This window comes from Anser brachyrhynchus (assembly GCF_964034855.1).
Source record: "Anser brachyrhynchus genome assembly, chromosome: 2".
NCBI lineage: Eukaryota > Metazoa > Chordata > Aves > Anseriformes > Anatidae > Anser > Anser brachyrhynchus.
Window position 1 is genome coordinate 20,537,701 of NC_137695.1, and position 19,438 is coordinate 20,557,138.

At 35.4% G+C, this 19,438-nt stretch overlaps 1 protein-coding gene across 7 annotated transcripts in view; it reads left to right on the forward strand.

The window, feature by feature from the left end:
• NEBL (nebulette) overlaps window positions 1-19,438 on the forward strand; it is a 260,561-nt gene that overhangs the window by 206,575 nt on the left and 34,548 nt on the right. For 2 of the 7 annotated variants that reach the window (XM_080578262.1, XM_080578263.1), the window contains 10 exons: window positions 1,312-1,422; window positions 2,070-2,180; window positions 2,503-2,613; window positions 3,001-3,105; window positions 6,183-6,275; window positions 10,151-10,243; window positions 10,627-10,718; window positions 12,554-12,647; window positions 15,024-15,128; window positions 16,284-16,455. In XM_080578262.1, coding sequence (XP_080434388.1) covers window positions 1,312-1,422; window positions 2,070-2,180; window positions 2,503-2,613; window positions 3,001-3,105; window positions 6,183-6,275; window positions 10,151-10,243; window positions 10,627-10,718; window positions 12,554-12,647; window positions 15,024-15,128; window positions 16,284-16,455 — 1,087 coding nt within the window. Of the gene's footprint in view, window positions 1-1,311; window positions 1,423-2,069; window positions 2,181-2,502; window positions 2,614-3,000; window positions 3,106-6,182; window positions 6,276-10,150; window positions 10,363-10,626; window positions 10,724-12,553; window positions 12,648-15,023; window positions 15,211-16,283; window positions 16,456-19,438 lie in introns of those variants that run through there. The other 5 variants (XM_080578265.1, XM_080578266.1, XR_013945800.1 and 2 more) reach the window with 4 other exon arrangements.

Below are 19,438 nucleotides of genomic sequence, written 5' to 3' on the forward strand. Positions count from 1 at the left end.
TCACACACACATAAATATATAGCCATAATAACCAGAGGAACTGTTGTGCATAGGGCCAATCAATGTAAACAAGCATAGCTATGCATATAGCTGTAACTCTTTTCCTTGGTGTTTTACACACTAGGAAGCTGGGAGAAAGCATCTGCCATTCCACCTTTAGCAGAGAGGAAGTGAGAGGTAACGTCTTCTCACAGGATAATTTATACTATTTTCATAAAAAATTCGGGAAGTTTGGAATTTTGGAAGTGGGGAGTAGTTTTAGCATGTTTATTTCCACATCAGAGTGAGACAGAGATGGAAGACTGAAAGTATTTCTGCTCTTCTTCTTGTTACTTTATGCTGTAAGTGTTTAGAGCATTGTAATAAATACAAAGGCATTTTTTTTTCCTAAGTAATGTGTAACTTAAAAACAGTTAATGAATGGGAAAATTAAGAATAAGTATTTATTTTGAAAAAAAGTTACACATTTTCCATGAGCAGAGATAAACTATAACAGAAAAAGATATTGCTAGAGCAGAGATAAACTATAACAGAAAAAGATATTGCTATAGTATCAGAAATAGCAGTGTCCAAGAAAATAATATTTTGATGTTTAATTAAAAAATTACAGCTATTGTATATAATATTTCAGTATTACTGAATATATATATTACTGATATTTTAATATCATTTGCTGATGAACAAGAAATACGTCCTCGCTTGGATAAGCTCAAGATGAAATATTCATTTGTTTCCTGGTTATTGGTTATTTATAATTTATACTGTGGGGAAAAAGAAGCAATCATGAATGAGTACAGCCACTTGTCTAATGGCTGTGGTTCAGGAAAGACCTATTAAATGAATAAATTACAACATCTTGTTCTGAAAGTTCACTGGAAACAATTTTGTACAGTATTTGATTTCTACCATGTAGTCTTCATAAATAAAATATTTTCTTAAAAGTAAAATGTGTTTCAATTAGGCTGGCATCAAGTACCAGCTTATTACACTAGGTTTTGCAGAGCTAAACTGCCCCTTTACTTTAGAGGATCATTACAGAAAGCTATATGGACTGATTTCCCCGCCCCCTCCCAAACTGAAAATTCAGTGGTAGTTTTGTACATTCAGTGAATATCTCCTAAAGTTTTTCTCCTGTAGTTTGTTACATGTTATCCTAGCCAAAGCTTGCCAAGACTCTTGAGAGCTGTCACCCTCTACTTGAGATTTTTGATTGAGTCAAAATTATGACTCTTAAATTGTGTCTCTTGCATAAAAATCTACCTGTAACTCTCTGGCTATTGTGAATCTAAAGTATGAAGTTTTACCTTACAGAAACAATATAAGAAGGACCTGGAAACTGAAATTAAAGGGAAAGGCATGCAAGTTGGTCCAGATACTCCTGAGATAAGACGAGCCAAGAAAGCTTCTGAAATTGCAAGCACTGTAAGTTACTGTACATGATGCAAGATTTCAGTCTGGCAGAATGCAACAAATTACTGTCACTGAGAATTCCACATGACATCCAATCTACACAGTAGGCATACCACAGATTTCTCTAAATACCTGGTCTGTTGAGCTGTGTGGAGTCTAAAAGTTGTGTAGTCCACGTATGGGGAAAGATAAGTGTTCCCAGAGCTTTGACCCTTAATCATGCCTGGCCTAGACTGTATTCAGTGGCGGCAGGCCCTCCTGCTTTTAGGTCTAAACGAGGCTGCTTGTTTTGGTAGGGCCAAACAATAAACAGAGCTAGAATGATGCTAAAGGCATTATGACCTCAGTCTCCCCAAGAACAGATGAGGGATAAAAACTCCTGTCTACATATGCCTCTGATTGTGGCTGCCAAAGTTGGAAAGACACAAGGATGTGAAAGGCTACATCGAAGTAAGCAGTCTCTTAAAAGAATGTTTAACCTGGCAGCAGCTATAGCATAGGTGTGTTGTAGATAGGTTCTACAAAGATAATGCTGTTGAATCAAAAGTTATTTGGTGTTTCATAGATACTGTTCAGTGAAATTGTACAGAGTAATTTATGAACAATGTTAAGGATTTGGTTGTTGGACATATGAGTAACTCCAATGCTATTATTTTCAGAAGGAATATAAGAAAGACTTGGAGAATGAAATTAAAGGGAAGGGAATGGAAGTGGGCATGGATACCCCTGATATACAACGAGCAAAGAAAGCTTCTGAAATTGTAAGCCAGGTGAGTACAGAATGAATCCATTAAGATTACTTTTGAAGTGAAACAGAATGAGATGTTAAAGATACTTTTGCTAAAAGGAATAAGCAGTGTGCAGTAAAACAAAACCAACCAACCAAACAAACAAAAAAGCAAACCAAACCAAACCAGAAAAACAGGTTACGGGAATAGAAGCAATTCTTTTGAGGTCTAGTCATTGCTGTCAGAATAGCTTTGAAGACAACGTACAAATAAATGTAGAATTAGTTATGTTGCACACTCAGGGATATGATTTTACTTTGTTTTACATTCCTTTATTTAATTTTAATTTCTTCTATTTTTGCAGAAAGAATATAAAAAGGATCTTGAGACTGAAATTATAGGAAAAGGGATGCAAGTTGGTCCATATACTCCTGAAATACAACGGGTCAAAAGGGCTTCAGAAATAGCAAGCCAGGTAGGCATAGTTCAAAGGCTAACTGTTTTAATTTTGTGTAACAGTACTTGACATACATTGCTCAAAATGCTAGCTCTGTAGATACTCTCATACCCATATTAAATTTTTACACTTAGTAAAAATCTTACTGCCTGATTCTTATTTGTATTTAGGCCTATTATGCCATCTAAATTGATTTGAATTGTGTACATCTACTTGCAGGTCTTTTTACATTACCTAAAGGGAAGGAAAAAAAAATAAATATAAGAATATCACAGAGGAGAGAGGTTGAAATAAATCCTGTGCAATGCTGTCGAGGTTCATCAGCAATAAGCAATTTTTTGTTGCTGTTTGGTTATTCTCAGCCCTAAGAAGGCAGGAAATGGACGTTTTAAAATTATTTTTCAGAAAATGTACAAAGATGAAGCAGAGAAGATGCTCTGTAACTATTCTGCTGTCCCAGACACTCCAGAGATGGAGAGGATAAAAAGTACTCAGAAAAACATCAGTGCAGTGAGTAACAGTGATTTTCTCTTCACTTGCAACTTTTCAGATATTTTCAGTTTAAATAGGCTCTCTAGTGCCTCAGCATGAAATAGGGAACGTATGAGTAAATGTTCTTTGATCCATTTGCATAATTTTCCTGGCAAAGACTGTATCACTCATTTCTTTCAGTAAAAAAAAAATAATACATTTTTTCTAGGTGTGACACTTATTTTGAATTGCTAAACCACTTTATCACCTTGCCAAGCCACAGTTATTTTTGAATGAAGATTTCTTTTCTTTTTCCATCAAGCCCCAGGAAGTATTTTATTTAAATGTACAAGAAAGCTAAGGCTTGTTACTGTGCATACAGGATTTTTCATCTGTTTCCTATCATATGTACAGAATATCAAGGTTCTAGGATAAAATTAGAACAGAGCAAGTTTCATAAATATGTCTAATTATTTTATGTTACACTGGTTACATTTTTTAAAATTTTATGCTAGATTCAGCTTTCAGTCTGTTCCTATATAAATTATGTGCTTAGATTTCCAAGATTGCCCATTTTGTGATTGTTGCATTCAGTTCCATTTCCTCTATGTGCCCATTAATTCTGCTGTTTGTAATGCTGGCTTTGCTTGTAATATAACAGGGAAGAGAAGATGAAGGGCAAATTTAGCCTCCAGAACATAAGGCTATCCAGTTAGTGTCTGTTTTTCTGGCAGACTAATTATACTAATAAAACCAATGATTTGAGAGAAAGGCATAAAAGTTACTTAAATATTTTATTATTATCTGGCACAGATGTGATTCTTTAGTTTAGAGAGACCCTCAGCTTCACCACTGCATGAGTACAAGGTCCATTCCTTTTCCTCAGAGTTATTTTACCTGGAGCTCTCAGTGCAGCTTCACTAAGAGCCTGCAGGGAGAAAAGTCTCTGAGGCTGCTCTCGGCTGTTCTACCTCTCCTGTAACATCTTCCAGCCATTACCTGCTCTTTTCCTTCCATCAGATGAGAGCAGCTGAAAGCTACGTCTTCCTAATACAAGCTGTTGACAGGCCCATTGGCCCCAATTTTGTTTCTTGTAGTTTGTTGCCTCTTGGTTTTGAATGGAGCTCAGCTGCATAGTGTGAAGGTGGTTGTCACCATTTCTCCTGTCACTGGCATCCTAACATGCTACACCGAAACTCTATGTAATGGAAGGGATCCCAGCTAGTACCTACTGTTCTGCTTTCCTCTCTGCTCCAGTTTTTAATAGCTTTTGGTGGAGTCCTCAGTGGGTCTAAGCAGGGTGGACTCACTATCTGATAGATACCAGGCATATGAAAACCTTACACTACTTAATTAAGCCTTGACAAGCATCTGATGTATCTGAATCCCTTGGAGCCCTGTAGGCCAGTCTGAGCTTTCAGTGCCAACACTGACAATTACCCTCCTTGTTAGCATTCTTTATAACATAAAATAAAAAAAAAAATACATCTTTGCAGTTGGTTGAGTTTATTTCGTGATCACCATTTTTCTATATCTGAAGTGGATCCTCCAAATGTAGGAAAGCAGTTCATAGGTGGGATTGAATGATCATTTCTTTTCTTTCTCTTCATTCCAATCTTTCAGCACCCTGTGCAATTTAGATTATGAAGGTAAGTTACTTTTTACTAACTCGAGGGAGCAGTCCTCATATAGAAGAAATTAATGACCCTTAATAGGCTTTTGATTTTGGATTTTGTCTCAAGTATTTTTCTGCCTAATGGGACAAAAAAAAGTGGCTAGCTCTGCAGATAAGATCAGTGCTGCTTTTAGCTCACTAGCTCATTTGGCAGATGATTTACAATAGGGTTTTTAATCCACAGTCTTCTCTTTCATAGAAAAATTCCTTGCTCCGGTATTTTTTACCACTCCCTTCTTGGTAGCATAGAAAAGTGTATTTTAGGTCAGTCCACTTAGTAAATCTTTCTAACTTCTACTGACATGTTTGTGCAGAAGAATTTTCAAGTTCTTACTCATAAGCTGTCTCTGTTCTCACATGGTAAAACAAAATTCTAAATTGTTAAAGGTTTTCTGAATATTTGAAAAAATACTTACGTACATAAATAATTCACTCTCCTCTAGAACACTTGGCAATACTGGTCACCGTAGTTTACACAGGTCTTCAAGGAAGTAATGTATGTTTTATTGTTTAGGGTTTGAGAGAAATAAAATTTAAAAAGTAGTTAAATAAATCTTTGTTTAAGAAAAGCAGAAATAATATATTGTAAAGTTTTTTTTTTTTTTTTTTATAAACTCCAGGATAGACTTGTTTTTAAATTACCAGACTGGAAATACAAATAAAACTTCTTTACAAGTTTTGCATTTTGAACTGGTGCTTCATGGTTATTTAAATGACAGCCACATTTGGAATTTGTGGAGCAGTTATTTACTGTCTCCTTCAGTAGCTCTGAATGATTTATTCTACTGTTGTGCTTTGTATTTTATCCTTTATTGAAACAATTGAAATAGAGATCTAGAAATGTGTTTCTTTTCAGAAGTGAGCTTTGTTTGTAGATGCAGTCCTCAGCTTTCTGGCTTGAAACCAGAAGTTAAAAATTGCATGACTTGGATTACAGCTCTGGCTCTTCTGGTTATTTAATCATGAATATGTCAATTTTCTAGTTTGTTAAATTAGAAATAATTTTATCTATTCAAATCTCGGAGCATTTTAAGATCTGAAGATTAAAAGCAATTCAAATCTTGCATGTACATGCACGTTCAATTAAATTGAAATCAGTGAGATTACTCAAGCATAAAGTTGCATTTTTAAATGTTTATAGATTATGATCTAAATTTTAATATTATTTCCACAGATAAAGCTATCATTACAAATACTTACAAATATCTGAGGTCATTCTAAAGGATGATAATAGATTGTCTGGTTTACAGTTGAAAACAAACAACGTTATTACAGCTATTGATAATTGGTCTGATTTATGAAAAATTAAAGTATTTGCTTCCTTGGCAAGATTTACAGCCAGATTAATTTGAAACTTGGAAAACTGCCCAGCCCTTTTATGAGAACTTGTACTTGCAATGCTAACAGTCTTATAATTACTTTTTCTTTTGGGGAAATGAAGGTGTTTTATAAGAAGGAAGTAGGAGCTGGCACAGCTGTAAAAGAGACTCCAGAGATTGAAAGAGTAAAGAAAAATCAACAGAATATTAGTTCGGTAAGTGCTATTAACATTAATTATTCTTACATGAGTAAATGGTCGTTCTTTTTTTTTTTTTTTAAATCCTTTTGTTTACTAAAAATTCTGCATCTTAATATTACACATCTCATTCAAATACCACTCCACTGGATTTTGGATATAAAGCTCCATTCTAGTGGTGTTCTTCTGAGTCCAAAGGTAGAGTTTCAAACTGAAGCATGATAAAATACAGGAAAAAAACTTTTAACTAAATATTTGAGGAAAGAATTTTGTTTTTCAAGAGTGAGAAACATGAAAAATATTTCCTGATATGACAGACTGAGCTGCAGTCATAATTTGCAATTTAGAAAAATATCATATGACAAAAAGAAAATCTTTAAAGTTGCTGTAATCTGCATGTATTACACACCATTTGTTACAATTTGCACTTCAGGAGAAAAATGGATGTCCAGAATCAAGCTACATGAGAAGGTGGAGTGTCTATGCCTCTATATGTGCTGATGATAGGTTGATCTGTGGCCCTGATGAAACCAGTTCTGAAATAGTATTGTTTGTCTGTGGATGACCAATGTTTCTGGCACTTTAGTGGTCAACTAAAAGTAAAATATCGAAATGAGAGTTTTCAACAAGTAGGACATGTTCTTTTGGTAACATGGCAATTACATGGCAAAGCTTGGGGGAAAAAGGAAAAGTAACTGTTGAGCAAGAAAACAGTCATAATGGCATTGTTCAGTTTTGTTATGGAGTCTGTTGTTTCTGTTATGATGTTTCTGATCATTATAAAATTTTAAAAAAAGAGTTTGAAAGTAACACATACAAATGACACTAGATAGTGTTTAAATATTATCTGAAATCCAAATTAAGGACTTGGTACACCTATTTTAGTATAATTTCCTTGTTAAATACTGCATTTCCCAACAAAATAAGGCCAGGTAGGGAGTTTCGATAAGATTTTGAAAAATAACATTTTCCCTGGAATTTTTCTCTGCTCAATCACTTTTCATTTTTTATTTTTATTTTGAGTCACTGTGCAATTTATAGATTCAGTGCAAGATATCATATTTTGAAATAGTTTTTCTGGTTGTAAAGCTGTTGGTTGTGTTTGTTTATTTTCTTTTTAACGAGGGTGATTTTGTTCTTATTTTTCTTCTGCAAATGTGTTTCTTTTCTTTCCCCTCCTCCCCTTTCCCACCTCCCCTTTGCCCTTTCTTTTTTTTCCCTTTCCTTTTTCCCCCTTCCCCTTCTGCCAGATTTGAAATGGTGTTCTAGAAACAGAAACCTTTCCAGTTGCCTCAGCCATATATTTTGAGAGTAGTCACACACACACATTCACGCAGACAGAGGCTTATTAGGGGTAATCTTACTCTAATGTTTTTTACTCAGTACCCTTCAAAGTAAAATGGAAAAATGGTATGCAGTGCTCTTGCTGTTTTAGAAATCCTAAACAATGGTGATGAGAGGAATATGAAAGATGGATCAGTATGCTAGTAAACACACTTAAACAAAAGTATATCAAGAGAAACATAAAATATGTTAGTGGTTGTAGTGGTAGCCAAGCGGTTTAGTACCATGGCCTTTACCTTGCTAGTCTATGTGAAGAGCTAATATTTTACAAAATGTATTTTATTGCATGTAGTGTGCTTATGATTACTTAAGTCATGTACAGTAATTATTAAAAGGGTAGAATGCCAAATTTGAAGGCAATGTGAAAAAAACTTTTAAAGTATTTGTCACTAAGAGGGAAATTATTGTATGGTGTAATTTACAGGAGCCCCAAAGGAAGTAATTGGTAAATTACACCAATTTACACTCTATTAGATTTGAACATCTTACAAGTATCTTTGAATTTAGCCAGAAGGACTTAGGACAGCTTTAAAACTGTTGTGCTAGATGAAACTTTGTGTAATTTGATGTATATCAACAGTGCAAAAAACCCCAAGTAAATCAGAAAAAACAGACCAAAATAACAGTCACCCTGCAATCAAACCATGCAAAAAAAAGTCCATTGCAACATGTCATCAAATTTTTCAAGGTTACATCTATTGGAGACAAATCTCAGAATAGTCTGTTTTCACATCCTAAAAAATTTCACATCCTAAAAAACAAGGTGGTGGCAGCCAACATAGCTGATCTAATCTCACCTGTTGTGAAGAGTAGGTAGGATGAGTCAGTCTCCAAAATAGTTGGAGTGAAGATCTCACAAAACTTTACAAGCAAGCATCACACCCATGGACAATATAACTGAATTTGAACCAAGAAGCTACAAATAACTAAGAGGTTTTTTAAAAAAATCTTCTTTATATTGAGGAACAGGAAGGTCTGGACACAGCACTAGAAAGAAGGTTTTGGGGGAAAGATTGTAATTGTGTCTTTGCTTGTGTGAAATCCATGAGGAAACTCCTGTGATATGTCACTCAGCACCAAAAAGGTTGGAGCCTGACTAAAACTCAAGCAGTTGAAGCATTTAAGGACTAACACTGCCAATTTTTAAGCTTACCTAATAGTCTCTATTAAAAGACCCTGTTTTCAGTAGTTTAATACTTCTGCCAGTCCTTAACCGTCTGGACTGAAATTTTCCATTTCTGGTCTGTGCTTTGGGCTGTTTTTGTTTTATTTATTTAATAATTTATTTATAAATTTCAGCCAAAGTGGCTTCCAAGAATGACCCCAGAGAAAAACAAGTTATTTTGTCCATGTTTAAAAAAAAAAAAAAAAAAATTGGCTTCCTCCAGCAGTAGCATGCCTTGGAGCAGAGAGTTGAAAATTAGCAAGTGGCATTTGGTACAACGGATTTGGGAATAAAAAAACAAACAAACAAACACAAAAAGACCAGGGGTGAGGAACTGAAAGTATAGAAGGGCTTGGCCACAGACAAAATGGAGAGGTCAAAGGTGGTGAAGGATGGGCAGAATGGTGTGCTCGTGTGCATGGGTGCATCCTTCCAGGGGTTAAACTGAACCCAGGGTAGTTTAGACTCATTACTTCCTTGCTGTCAGCATGTGTCTGTGATACAAAATGTTCAAGTATTTTCCATTAGTCAAAATATTTTTCATTTCTTTAATGATGGTGTCCACAGTGGTACTGAATACTGGACAGGTGTTTAGTAACAGACTAAGAAAAAGACACTGCACTAATTTGTCCAAGATGGCCCTGTTGGATAGCATATAGAAAACCAGAAAATATGACATCTTTCTTTTTAGTACCACGTACACCTACCTCACAACTCTTTCTCACCTGATTGAATCCAAACTTTGGTACATATAGAGTATAATTGAAGAAATTCTTCTAGTTCTGTGTGTCTTTCAAACTATGGAGTCTAACATATCCAAACATACTGCTGTTCAGAATAGATGTGGCAAAACATCAGTAAATATGACAGCATCTTCAAAGGTATCATCCATCCAAACATCTGCATTCTCCATAACGTGTCCGTGTATGTTTTCAGAGAACTTCAACCGAACTTCAAGGCCATCCACCCTTATGAGGACACATTTCTGAAATGTTTGGTTTCTGTAATGGACTAATAGATTCCTATGTAAGACAATACAAGGCCAAATCATTGTCAGAGTGATGCAGATCTCCAAGCAGTATATGCAGCATCAATTATAAACATAGCCACAATCTGATGTGATATAAGTTTATGCTGTAACAGTTTTAGGATACAAGGCTTTTTATATGCACTCTGTGCTGCATCTTATCAAATAAGAATCGTCTGAGACCCTAGTAGTCTGTGTCAGAAATTAAATATAACTGTTCCTGTTCAGGTCAGTAGTGTTGGTAGGTCTGGTCTAGCTGTGTGGTACGTGCAAGGGACAGATTATAAAACTTTTGTTGTGGTTGAGTACTTGTCTATATCTTTGAGTTGCTAATATTTTATAATATTTGTTGTGCAGATTAAATACAAAGAAGAAATTCAGCATGCAACAGCTATTTCTGATCCACCTGAACTAAGAAGAGTCAAGGAAAACCAGAAGAATATAAGCAATGTGTGCCCCATTTTCATTGCTTGCAGTCTTTGCTGTGTTAAATGTGTTTGTGCCTCTGTGAATATATCTGTGATGTTTGTGCTAGTTCCTGTTTGCTCACAAAGACTAATCAATTAATGGTAAGAAGATAACTCTTTAGCCTTGCACTTTGATTAACATCATTGAGAATGAAGTATTCCTGCTGAAGTATAAGTTGTTTACCTCTGAAATAGAGGAACTGCAAGAGAGGTTGAGTACTAAGTGTCATGAAGAAAGATGAGTGTGTTTACTAAGGAATAATATTTTCCAGCAAAATGCAGTGTGCTCTTTGATGATTTCTAACACACTGCTGTATTTCTGTTACTTGGAAGTCTCTGTGTAATATCTTATACCATGTTCCCTAGGTTCAGTACAAAGAACAGCTCTGCAAGGCTACACCTGTGAGTGTCACCCCGGAGATTGAAAGAGTCAAGAGGAATCAAGAGAATGTCAGCATGGGAAGTTACTCTTATTTGATCTTTTGTATAAATGCTACGTGCAGACGATGAGTAAGAAGTTCTGTCTGTTCCCTTTCTTTAGTTAGGCGTGGGCCTAACTAAATGGAAGTACCTGAAAACTCTCTTTAAGGAAGCAATTAGAAAAGCCATTGCTTGGTTCAGAAAATGGCATGTAAAGCAGCGCATACTCAATTAAATAAATGGCTGCAATTTTTTGAAACTTTATTCTCTGTCTTGGATATTTGCAGGAAACCTTAACTTATTTTTTTATATATACATTTTTAAAACAATATTTTTTTTTCTGGCTTTCCTTTTTTTTCCCTTTAATTAAAATAAATAAATTAAAAAAAGGCTACAGTTGGACTAAAACTCCAGCTCTCTTGCCTCTCTTTCTGGCTCCTCAGTAACTTTCCTATCAGAGTTTATTTAATGGCTGAAATAATCATTAGAAAGTCATGCTGTTGGTAGGAGCATGTGGAAGAAGGTAAGGAATTTTGGAATTCAGTGTTGCCTTCTTGCATTGTTGCCTTCTTGCATTGTTGAAGTTGTACCTTGTTACTGAGTCTTTCTCCTTGCTGGGACTTCTGTTGACATCCATATTTCATGGGTCCACAAATAGCTACAGTGTTTCCCTAGGATGTTTTCACCCATGTTCCCCAAATTAATTCTGAGCTACAATTTTCAAAATAGTGTCCCTCTAAATTAAGTGTATGCTATTTATTTACAGGTTGCTGTTGATGCATCTAGTTCCCCTAAAATGCACACTGTTCAAACAAACCTGTTTTACCAAGTGATCATTATGCCTTTGCAAATGTCAGTTTGTAAGTTTTAATCCATTTGGTAGTTTACCATCACTTTTATAAGACACTAATTTTTCAGCTGGAATATGTTGATGTGGACAGTTGATGTGTTGTGTGGGAAGACAATTGCTTGGACGTTGTTAATGCCACAGTGCAATGCAGAATTATTAGCATAATGTATCAGCTCAGTTATTCTTACCACACAAAAGCAAGAACTCACTCACAAACACATGCACACACATAAAAAAGAGATTTTTATGGAAACACTTTTTCTTCATAAAACTGTTGATTGGCATAAATCATCCAAGAATCTCTGATTATTTACTAAATATGCACCATATTAGACTTCCCTGTATTTGGGGCCAAGATTAACAGACTGATTGGTCTGTCGATGCCACATCTATCCTCTTTAGATACTGATCTGTCTTCAGTGTCCATTCGTTTAATGCATCATTGCTACTAGAGTAATTTGTAAAGAAGTGATAGAGGGGATAGATATTCCTAAGCTGAAAAGTACATTTAAATAAACACACGGTGAAATACAGATGGTTGGAATCAGTTTACAGTCCAGATGTATTGCGCCCACTGTGTTTAATCACATTTGAATATACAAAGTATACAAATTAGAATGTAGGTGTTATTCTTACGGAATTTGTGTATGTGTGTAGAAATAAGCATTTACAGTGGGCATTGCTGAAATTCATTTTTTTCATTTGCTCTGCTTCCCTTATTTATAGTTTACCCCATTCTGAATATATTTCTCTGTACTGCCAAAGACCCGTGTGGTAAATGTCAAGATGTTGTGTGCGTATGTGTGTATATATTCACACAAATGCATTAATAAGAGGACTTTACGGAAAGAATTCAAGGTTATGCTTCAAAAATCAAGTTTTATAAGCTTTAATAAACTTCAAATGCGTTTTAGCTTTTCATTTGTTTCCTGGGTGACCTTTTGAATCATACATTTTAATGTAATACAATGTGATACTGCTTTAGCTGGCATAGTATGTACCATTTTATCCTGTTAAATAATAGGTTCACTACAGAGAGCAGCCTGGCAAAGCTACTGCTGTGAGTGTCACTCCTGAGATAGAGAGAGTCAAGAAGAATCAAGACAATATCAGCTCGGCAAGTTGTTTGAATCTTTTTGTCATTTATATTTTCTGTCACTGTAGGAATATAACAAGGATATGTCTTCCCATTTAGATTTGATGTGTCAAATGAATCCAACTGCATCATCCTCTGAATGATTTTTTTTTTTTGTCCTTTGAATACATGACTGCACATATGGGCAACAAAAATATTCAGACTTGTGGTTATTCTTATAAAAAAAAATGTAAGAGGTCAGTTCAAAAACCTTTGTCTCTTGTTACTAAGTTTCAGTTGCTAGATTTTAGGAGTAAATTATGGGAAAGGGCAAAGGAAATGAGATTTTAACTTTAGTGCAGATTTTTTTTTTCTGTGTGAGTGTGATTCAGAGCATGGAAGTATATCCATTCCACTCTGGAACGTGCCACCTAATTAAGAGCAGAGTAGTCCTAAATAGATCCTATTATTAATCACTGAAGGGTAAGATACTATATTAATCTTGGCTTTTTTTTGATAATACTTGCCTTTGGAGGCATGGGGGGGAGAGGTGCATTCATTGTCACACAGTAGTGTAAGGAGCAGAAGACAGTACTAATAAGGAGCAAGGAAGAAGTCAAAGCAGCACAGTGAAGTAAAGGACCAGACTAGTTCTGTTACAGTCTGTGTTCTCAACACTGAAACATCAGTGGTGAAACCCCTACAGATGGTAAGTAGAACAGGCTTCCATGCAGAACCACTGTCTCAAGGTGGCAGAAGAGAATGCATAGTAGTGAATACTTTAGAACTGACTGTATGGGTAAAGAATAAAGTACCTCTTGTTTATCAAAAGATTTGTTTAAGGACAAAGAATCTGAACTTCTAAGTGACTACATATGTCTTAAGTATGTTCTTAAAATGCTCATGCATATTTACCAATTAGTAAATTGTCAATTATTTTTGAGGTACATTGTTAAAAATAAGAGGGAAACTTCCCAACCACTGTCCAATTTAAATAAAGATTTCATTTCTTAAAAATAAGCTTTTTTCCAATTGACTGCTTCACTTTGTTTCTCAAGATTTACAGGGATAAATACTCACCTATGTTAATGACCAGTGGCTGAAAAAAATAAACTATGTTGGCTGTAATTGTTCTGTCCAGAGACTGCTGTATAAAGCGTTCAAAAACTGAATATATTTACTGAGAAAACTAATTGTTTAATTAAGGCTTTTAAGAATGTGCAGTACTATGTATATCTGTTTCTCTGTGCATTACTCCAAGGCTCATATTTTCAAAGGTGTGCTTTGCTTAGCTGATATGTAATTTTAAGGGGGGAGTTAGGCAATCTGAATTTTTTTTATGAGGATCTGGTACCAATGTACTCACTAATATATTCATTAAATTTTGAAAATTGACTTGGTTTTTCTCTGACAAATGGGCATTGAAATAGTTTTGCACAACTGATTTCAGGAGTAATAGTTTGACTGTGAATGTGTATGTAAATCTAAAATATTTACTAACATTCAATACACAGGTTACAAGTACGAAGTAGGAGCTAACAGAGACTGTTAATTAAACAAAGACACAAAAAGACAGTGAAGTTTATACTGTAAGATTCACACTGAACCAGAAGAAAATGCAAAGGTGTATTCTTCTGGGCAAGTAGAACCAACTACTTTTTATGGTTTATAAATTTAAGTGTCTCCCCCCCCCAGGTAATTAACTTTGCTTCTATACTTCTAGTACAAGTCTGTAAAATGCCACAGAAGAAGCTAATTGAGAGAAATGCGACATAGGAGGTTTTGTACTTACTGCTGCACAAAACACAGAGTCCAAATATTCTCATTGAAAACAATATAGCACATTCAGATTTGTCCCAGACATTGTTTTTGTGCTACTAGCAAAAGGCAGCTTCCAAACAGGAATAAGAAGGCTGCCAAAGCAATACCCTGCTCATAACAGTTGAATTCCCTAGGGTCCTAGGGGTTCTTACGCTAATCCCAACCTGGAAGCAGACTGAGGACAGAATCTGTGTCTGCCTGTGTTGTCATCAGCCACAAAAATATGTTTTAAAGATGTCCAAGAGAAGTCACAGTGGTATTTTATTATTATGTTGACCCTAACTAATAACCAGTTAATTGTTGATAAATGAGTTATTTCACTTACCAGCCTTAAAACAGTCAAGTATTTCAGCTTTCGGGTAACGATGATTTTTTTGACTGATTGATGGAATAAACATGTCCTTTGGCCTTATCAATACAGTAGCCCATCTGTATCCTCCCTCTGAAATAAGGTCACTAGAAAATGAGTGTAAAGAAAGAAAACAGAAGAATTCTGGGCATTATGATTTGGAAAAGATGCTTTTGCATAGTGTGGTTCTCACCATACCTTCTACTGTAAACAAAACCTTCATGTATGTTGTTGTTGCTGTTTTGCAGGTGAAGTACAGCAGTGATCAGAGGCAGATGAAAGGTAGACGTAGTGTGATTCTAGACACACCTGAGCTAAGGCATGTCAAAGAAACACAAAACAACATCTCAATGGTAGGGTACTTTCTTCTTATAACTAGAATATACTAAGGAATGGCACTTGACTTCCACTGGATTTTGCCTTCCATTAATATAGGTAACTAATGAAACTCTCTGCTCAAGTATGGAAAGAATATTTTCTTCTTATGCCTGTTGAGGGAGTGTTTGCTAACTGCATACGACTGTAATGAACATTTTCAAAATACTAATAAACAGTTTTCTAACAGTTAAATGTCTGTTCTTTTGTTGTTGTTGTTGTTTTTGTTTCTTTAAAAAACAAACTCATTTGAGCATCACACAGTTTGACTGGATTAGGTGACACACTTCACCATGTGCCTGTGCACGTTCCTAGTTTCTGCGTGACTTTTGTTCTTGGAATGAGTTTTGTGTGCATCTGCTTGTGTGAGAATGTTTGTCAATTTTAAATCTTTGATGATTAAGACTAAAAAAGTAAATATGCATAATCGGGGGTACTACCTTTATAACTCTTACTAATACTGGTTTTGTTCCAACACTTGGTTATATAACACTATGCCCTAACGTCTTTGTTTTTCTTTTATTTTTTTTTCTTTCTTTCTTTTGATTTTTTGAAAGCAGGCTGCTTAGAATAAGTGCAATTTTTATTCCTAAAAACCTTTGTTTAAAGCCAACTGGCATATGATAAAATAAAAGGGCAAAAAAGTACCTGAGTACCTTTTTTATGAATCTGTGCATAGCATCAAAATTTGCTGTGAATGAAAATACTTGTGTTCTTAAGAACTATACTGCTGGAACATTTTTACTGACAGATGTAGTTGTCTACATCACCAGACAGATGTCCTATCTCAGAGAAGGGGATGGATCAGATGACCTACTGAGGGCTTTTCCTGTTATACTCAATGATTTATGTGACTACAAGATGATACTTTGCTGCTTGAGTAAATGTCTAATTCAGTGGCAATGTAAAACAAATGCAAAAATGATAATAAAATATCAAGAAATCAGGTCAGGGAGACAAGCTGGATGGCCTGCTGAGTCTCTTCTACCTCATATGTATTGCAATTCTATTATGGTGCAAAACCCAAAGAATATAAGTGCTTAAAGCAAACAGTTATGCATTCTTGCACAGACTAACCATTTGCTGTCAATCGCAGCTTGGGGAATAATGTAATTCTTATTTTATTTTCCTAGGTAAAATACCATGAAGATTTTGAGAAGACAAAAGGCAGAGGCTTCACCCCAGTGGTAGATGATCCTGTAACAGAGCGGGTGCGGAAAAACACCCAAGTTGTGAGTGATGCAGCATATAAGGGTGTGCACCCACATATAGTTGAAATGGATAGAAGACCTGGAATAATTGTTGGTAAGTTGTTAAATAATGTTGCTATCCGAAACACTGTGGGAAAGCCTTCACTACTGTTCTCCATTATATCCAAGAAAAAAATACTCCCAAATTTCATTTTCACTCTTTTCTCAGTGTGAAACTTGTATTGAACTACTGGTTCAATGCCAGCTTCTAGGGAAGTAAATGGGAATGAATGGGAATGAATGATAGGTATACTTTGATCTATTTATTTATTTACTTTGTGTGTGAAATATGGATATTCATTACTGTTGCTTTACTTTTAAACAGTGACTTTTCAATAAAAGTCAAGATATCTGCTTTGATCTTTATTTTGTGTAGAAGAGAGATAGTTAAATTGGTGGTTCTGCAAAGTCTTGATGCAGACCAGTTCAGATTTCCCCCTACACTGGTCAGCTATTTCTCTAGAGCTATACATGGCTCATGTACCTCGTGTTTTGGAATTACATACAGCTTTCAAAGTAGCACAAGACGTAACTCATCAATAACTTGATAGATTTCTGGTGAGCCAAACACCATGGCATTCAGAAGTGATGCTCTAAAAAATGATCCAAGATAAGACCAGATGTATGAAGCTAGAATACAGACTACTTTTGTATTAGGAGACAAATAATTGTGGGAAGGTGTCATCTGAGGTATTCATAACAAACAGTAGTTCAAAATGAAAATGCATATTTGAATTCTTTTAAAAGTAAGCAAGCCTGCTGTGGTGAAGGAAATGTCAACCTAACATTTATTTTTACACATTTTTCTTTTAGTGTGTTCTTCTGTTTTTCTGTGCTTTACAACAGTATTGACAACTGAGTGTCTGCACAGGGAAAATCATCCTGAAGTAGCACTCTAAAATCCTTCATACGTAATAACAAGGATTGACTTTAAGTCTACCTCTCAGAAAGTAACAGAAACTACAGGTGAAATAGAGTAATTGGTAGGTCATACAGTCCATCCTCCTGCCTAAAATAAGGTTAACTATCTATTCTAATTCCTGATGGATACTTCTTCAGCTTTTTCCTTAAAGTCTCAAAACGAGTTTCCACTATTTTGAGAAGTGTATTTCTTTCCTGTTGTATGGCCACTTTTTATATGCCTGTAGCTCCAGCCTTCCATCAGAGGGAATTCCTCAAAAGTAGAGGTTTGGAGAGCCCTGTCCAGGGAAGCTACTGATGTTTTTAAGACCATGCAAATCGTAGAGCTCCACATACTCTGGATGTAGGGCAACACTTTGTTCAGTTAAATCATTGTCTGTACAGACCCAAGCACTGGATCAAATGTGTCACTTCCATAGCTAGAGGTGGTACAGCCAAAGAAAAGCTCCTGTAAAATTGCACTTTAACGTACAGTTTGGTGCATGCTTCAAACCCCCTAGACTATGCTGCACTGCATTTGTACAGTAGCCCTAGGTGGAAATCATGAGTGCAGCCCTGTTTTCAATAACTGAAGGCTTGCTAGTTCAAACTGATTAGGATTAAGAACTTCCCTGAGAAATTCTTGAGCTATGTGACTGAAATATTACTATTTTTTAGTACTCTTTATCAACTAAAGAGTATCAAAACACAGAGGAATTCTTAGTTCCCTGTACCCACCAAACAGCAAAAATAGTGCAATTATTTAAAGGAAATAGGCCATGACAAACCTGAGAGCCTAATATCCAGTGATATTTCACCTAATGCTTTTTCAGAGTGAACAGCAGTTATAATATCTTCTCGTTTAAAAAGAAGCAGTGAGCTCCCTGTTCATGGAATGTCCTTGGCAGCCGGAAAAAAACAACTGCTCACTGAAAAAAAAAACAAACAACTATGACTCTCTTGAGTTTTTTCTTAGGTGATAAAAGTTCATCCAGTTAGGAGAAGTATTTCTGTGTTAGAATCCATCTGGCTGTTCTTTTAAAGTATTATCAGTGAACCTGTAACAACTTTTTTCAAATGCTTGATTTGCTTGATTGCTAAAATTAATGTTTGTGCTCTGGAAAATAGGCACTAGTTTTAACCATGCTAAAGCCATTCTAAATTCATCAAGATATATTAATCTATCTGAGCTTTGAATCTGTGACGAAAGAGGCTTCATGATTCTTATGTGAGTTTAACGATAGTTTAAACTGGCATAAGTTACCAGGATGTTAAAACTGATAAGTTCTATAAATTACCAAGGTTCTGATTTTATCTATGTTATTTCAGATTTACAAAGACAGATAAAATCAATGGCTGCTGCACTGATGCTGCAGTGATGTCATACTTATTAAGCTTTTACTTACCAAGACATGATCAAACAGGAAAAGCTTTGCACTCACCAGCTCCTCCCACCCCTCTTGCGCCTGTCAGAGCTTTATGTAGTTGCATAATTTATCATCATTAGGACTAACACATAGTTTATCAAAAGATTGTACATTGGCTTTTATTCATCTTGTCAAGAGGGAGTTAGCACTATGCTTCACCTTGCAGGAGTTGCAATAGGTAACACGTAATGCTCATACATTGAATCTGTTCTAAAGCCATGGGATTTATTTCCTCTAACTGTTCCTTCCATTGCCTCTAAGATATTAATCATTTGAAACACGACATATTTGGGGTCCCCATAGTCCTGCTTTACCTACCAACCCATTATTTAGCTTTGTACCACTCAAACCAGCAAAAGGACCAAGCTGGGAAGACAATTATTTTTCCCACTTCCATTGCATTGAGTAAATCTTGAAGACAGGTATGCCTGAGATGCAAACCAGTAATAAAAAGGTGTGATTTGATTTATTTATGCTTTAATTGATTGCACTTTACATCAAGATTTTATTTTAAACTTGTTTGGAGTGATTAAACGATTATTATATTTTTAGGCAGAGCGGTTATGAATTGTATATATTACAGACTGTATTGAGTAGATCAAAAAGTCACACTATAGCTGATTACGCATTTGTTATAAGCTTCCTCTTAGCTTGTACAACACTGTTTGTTAAAAGCTTATTAAAACAATGGTTGAATCTGTGTTCAACTTT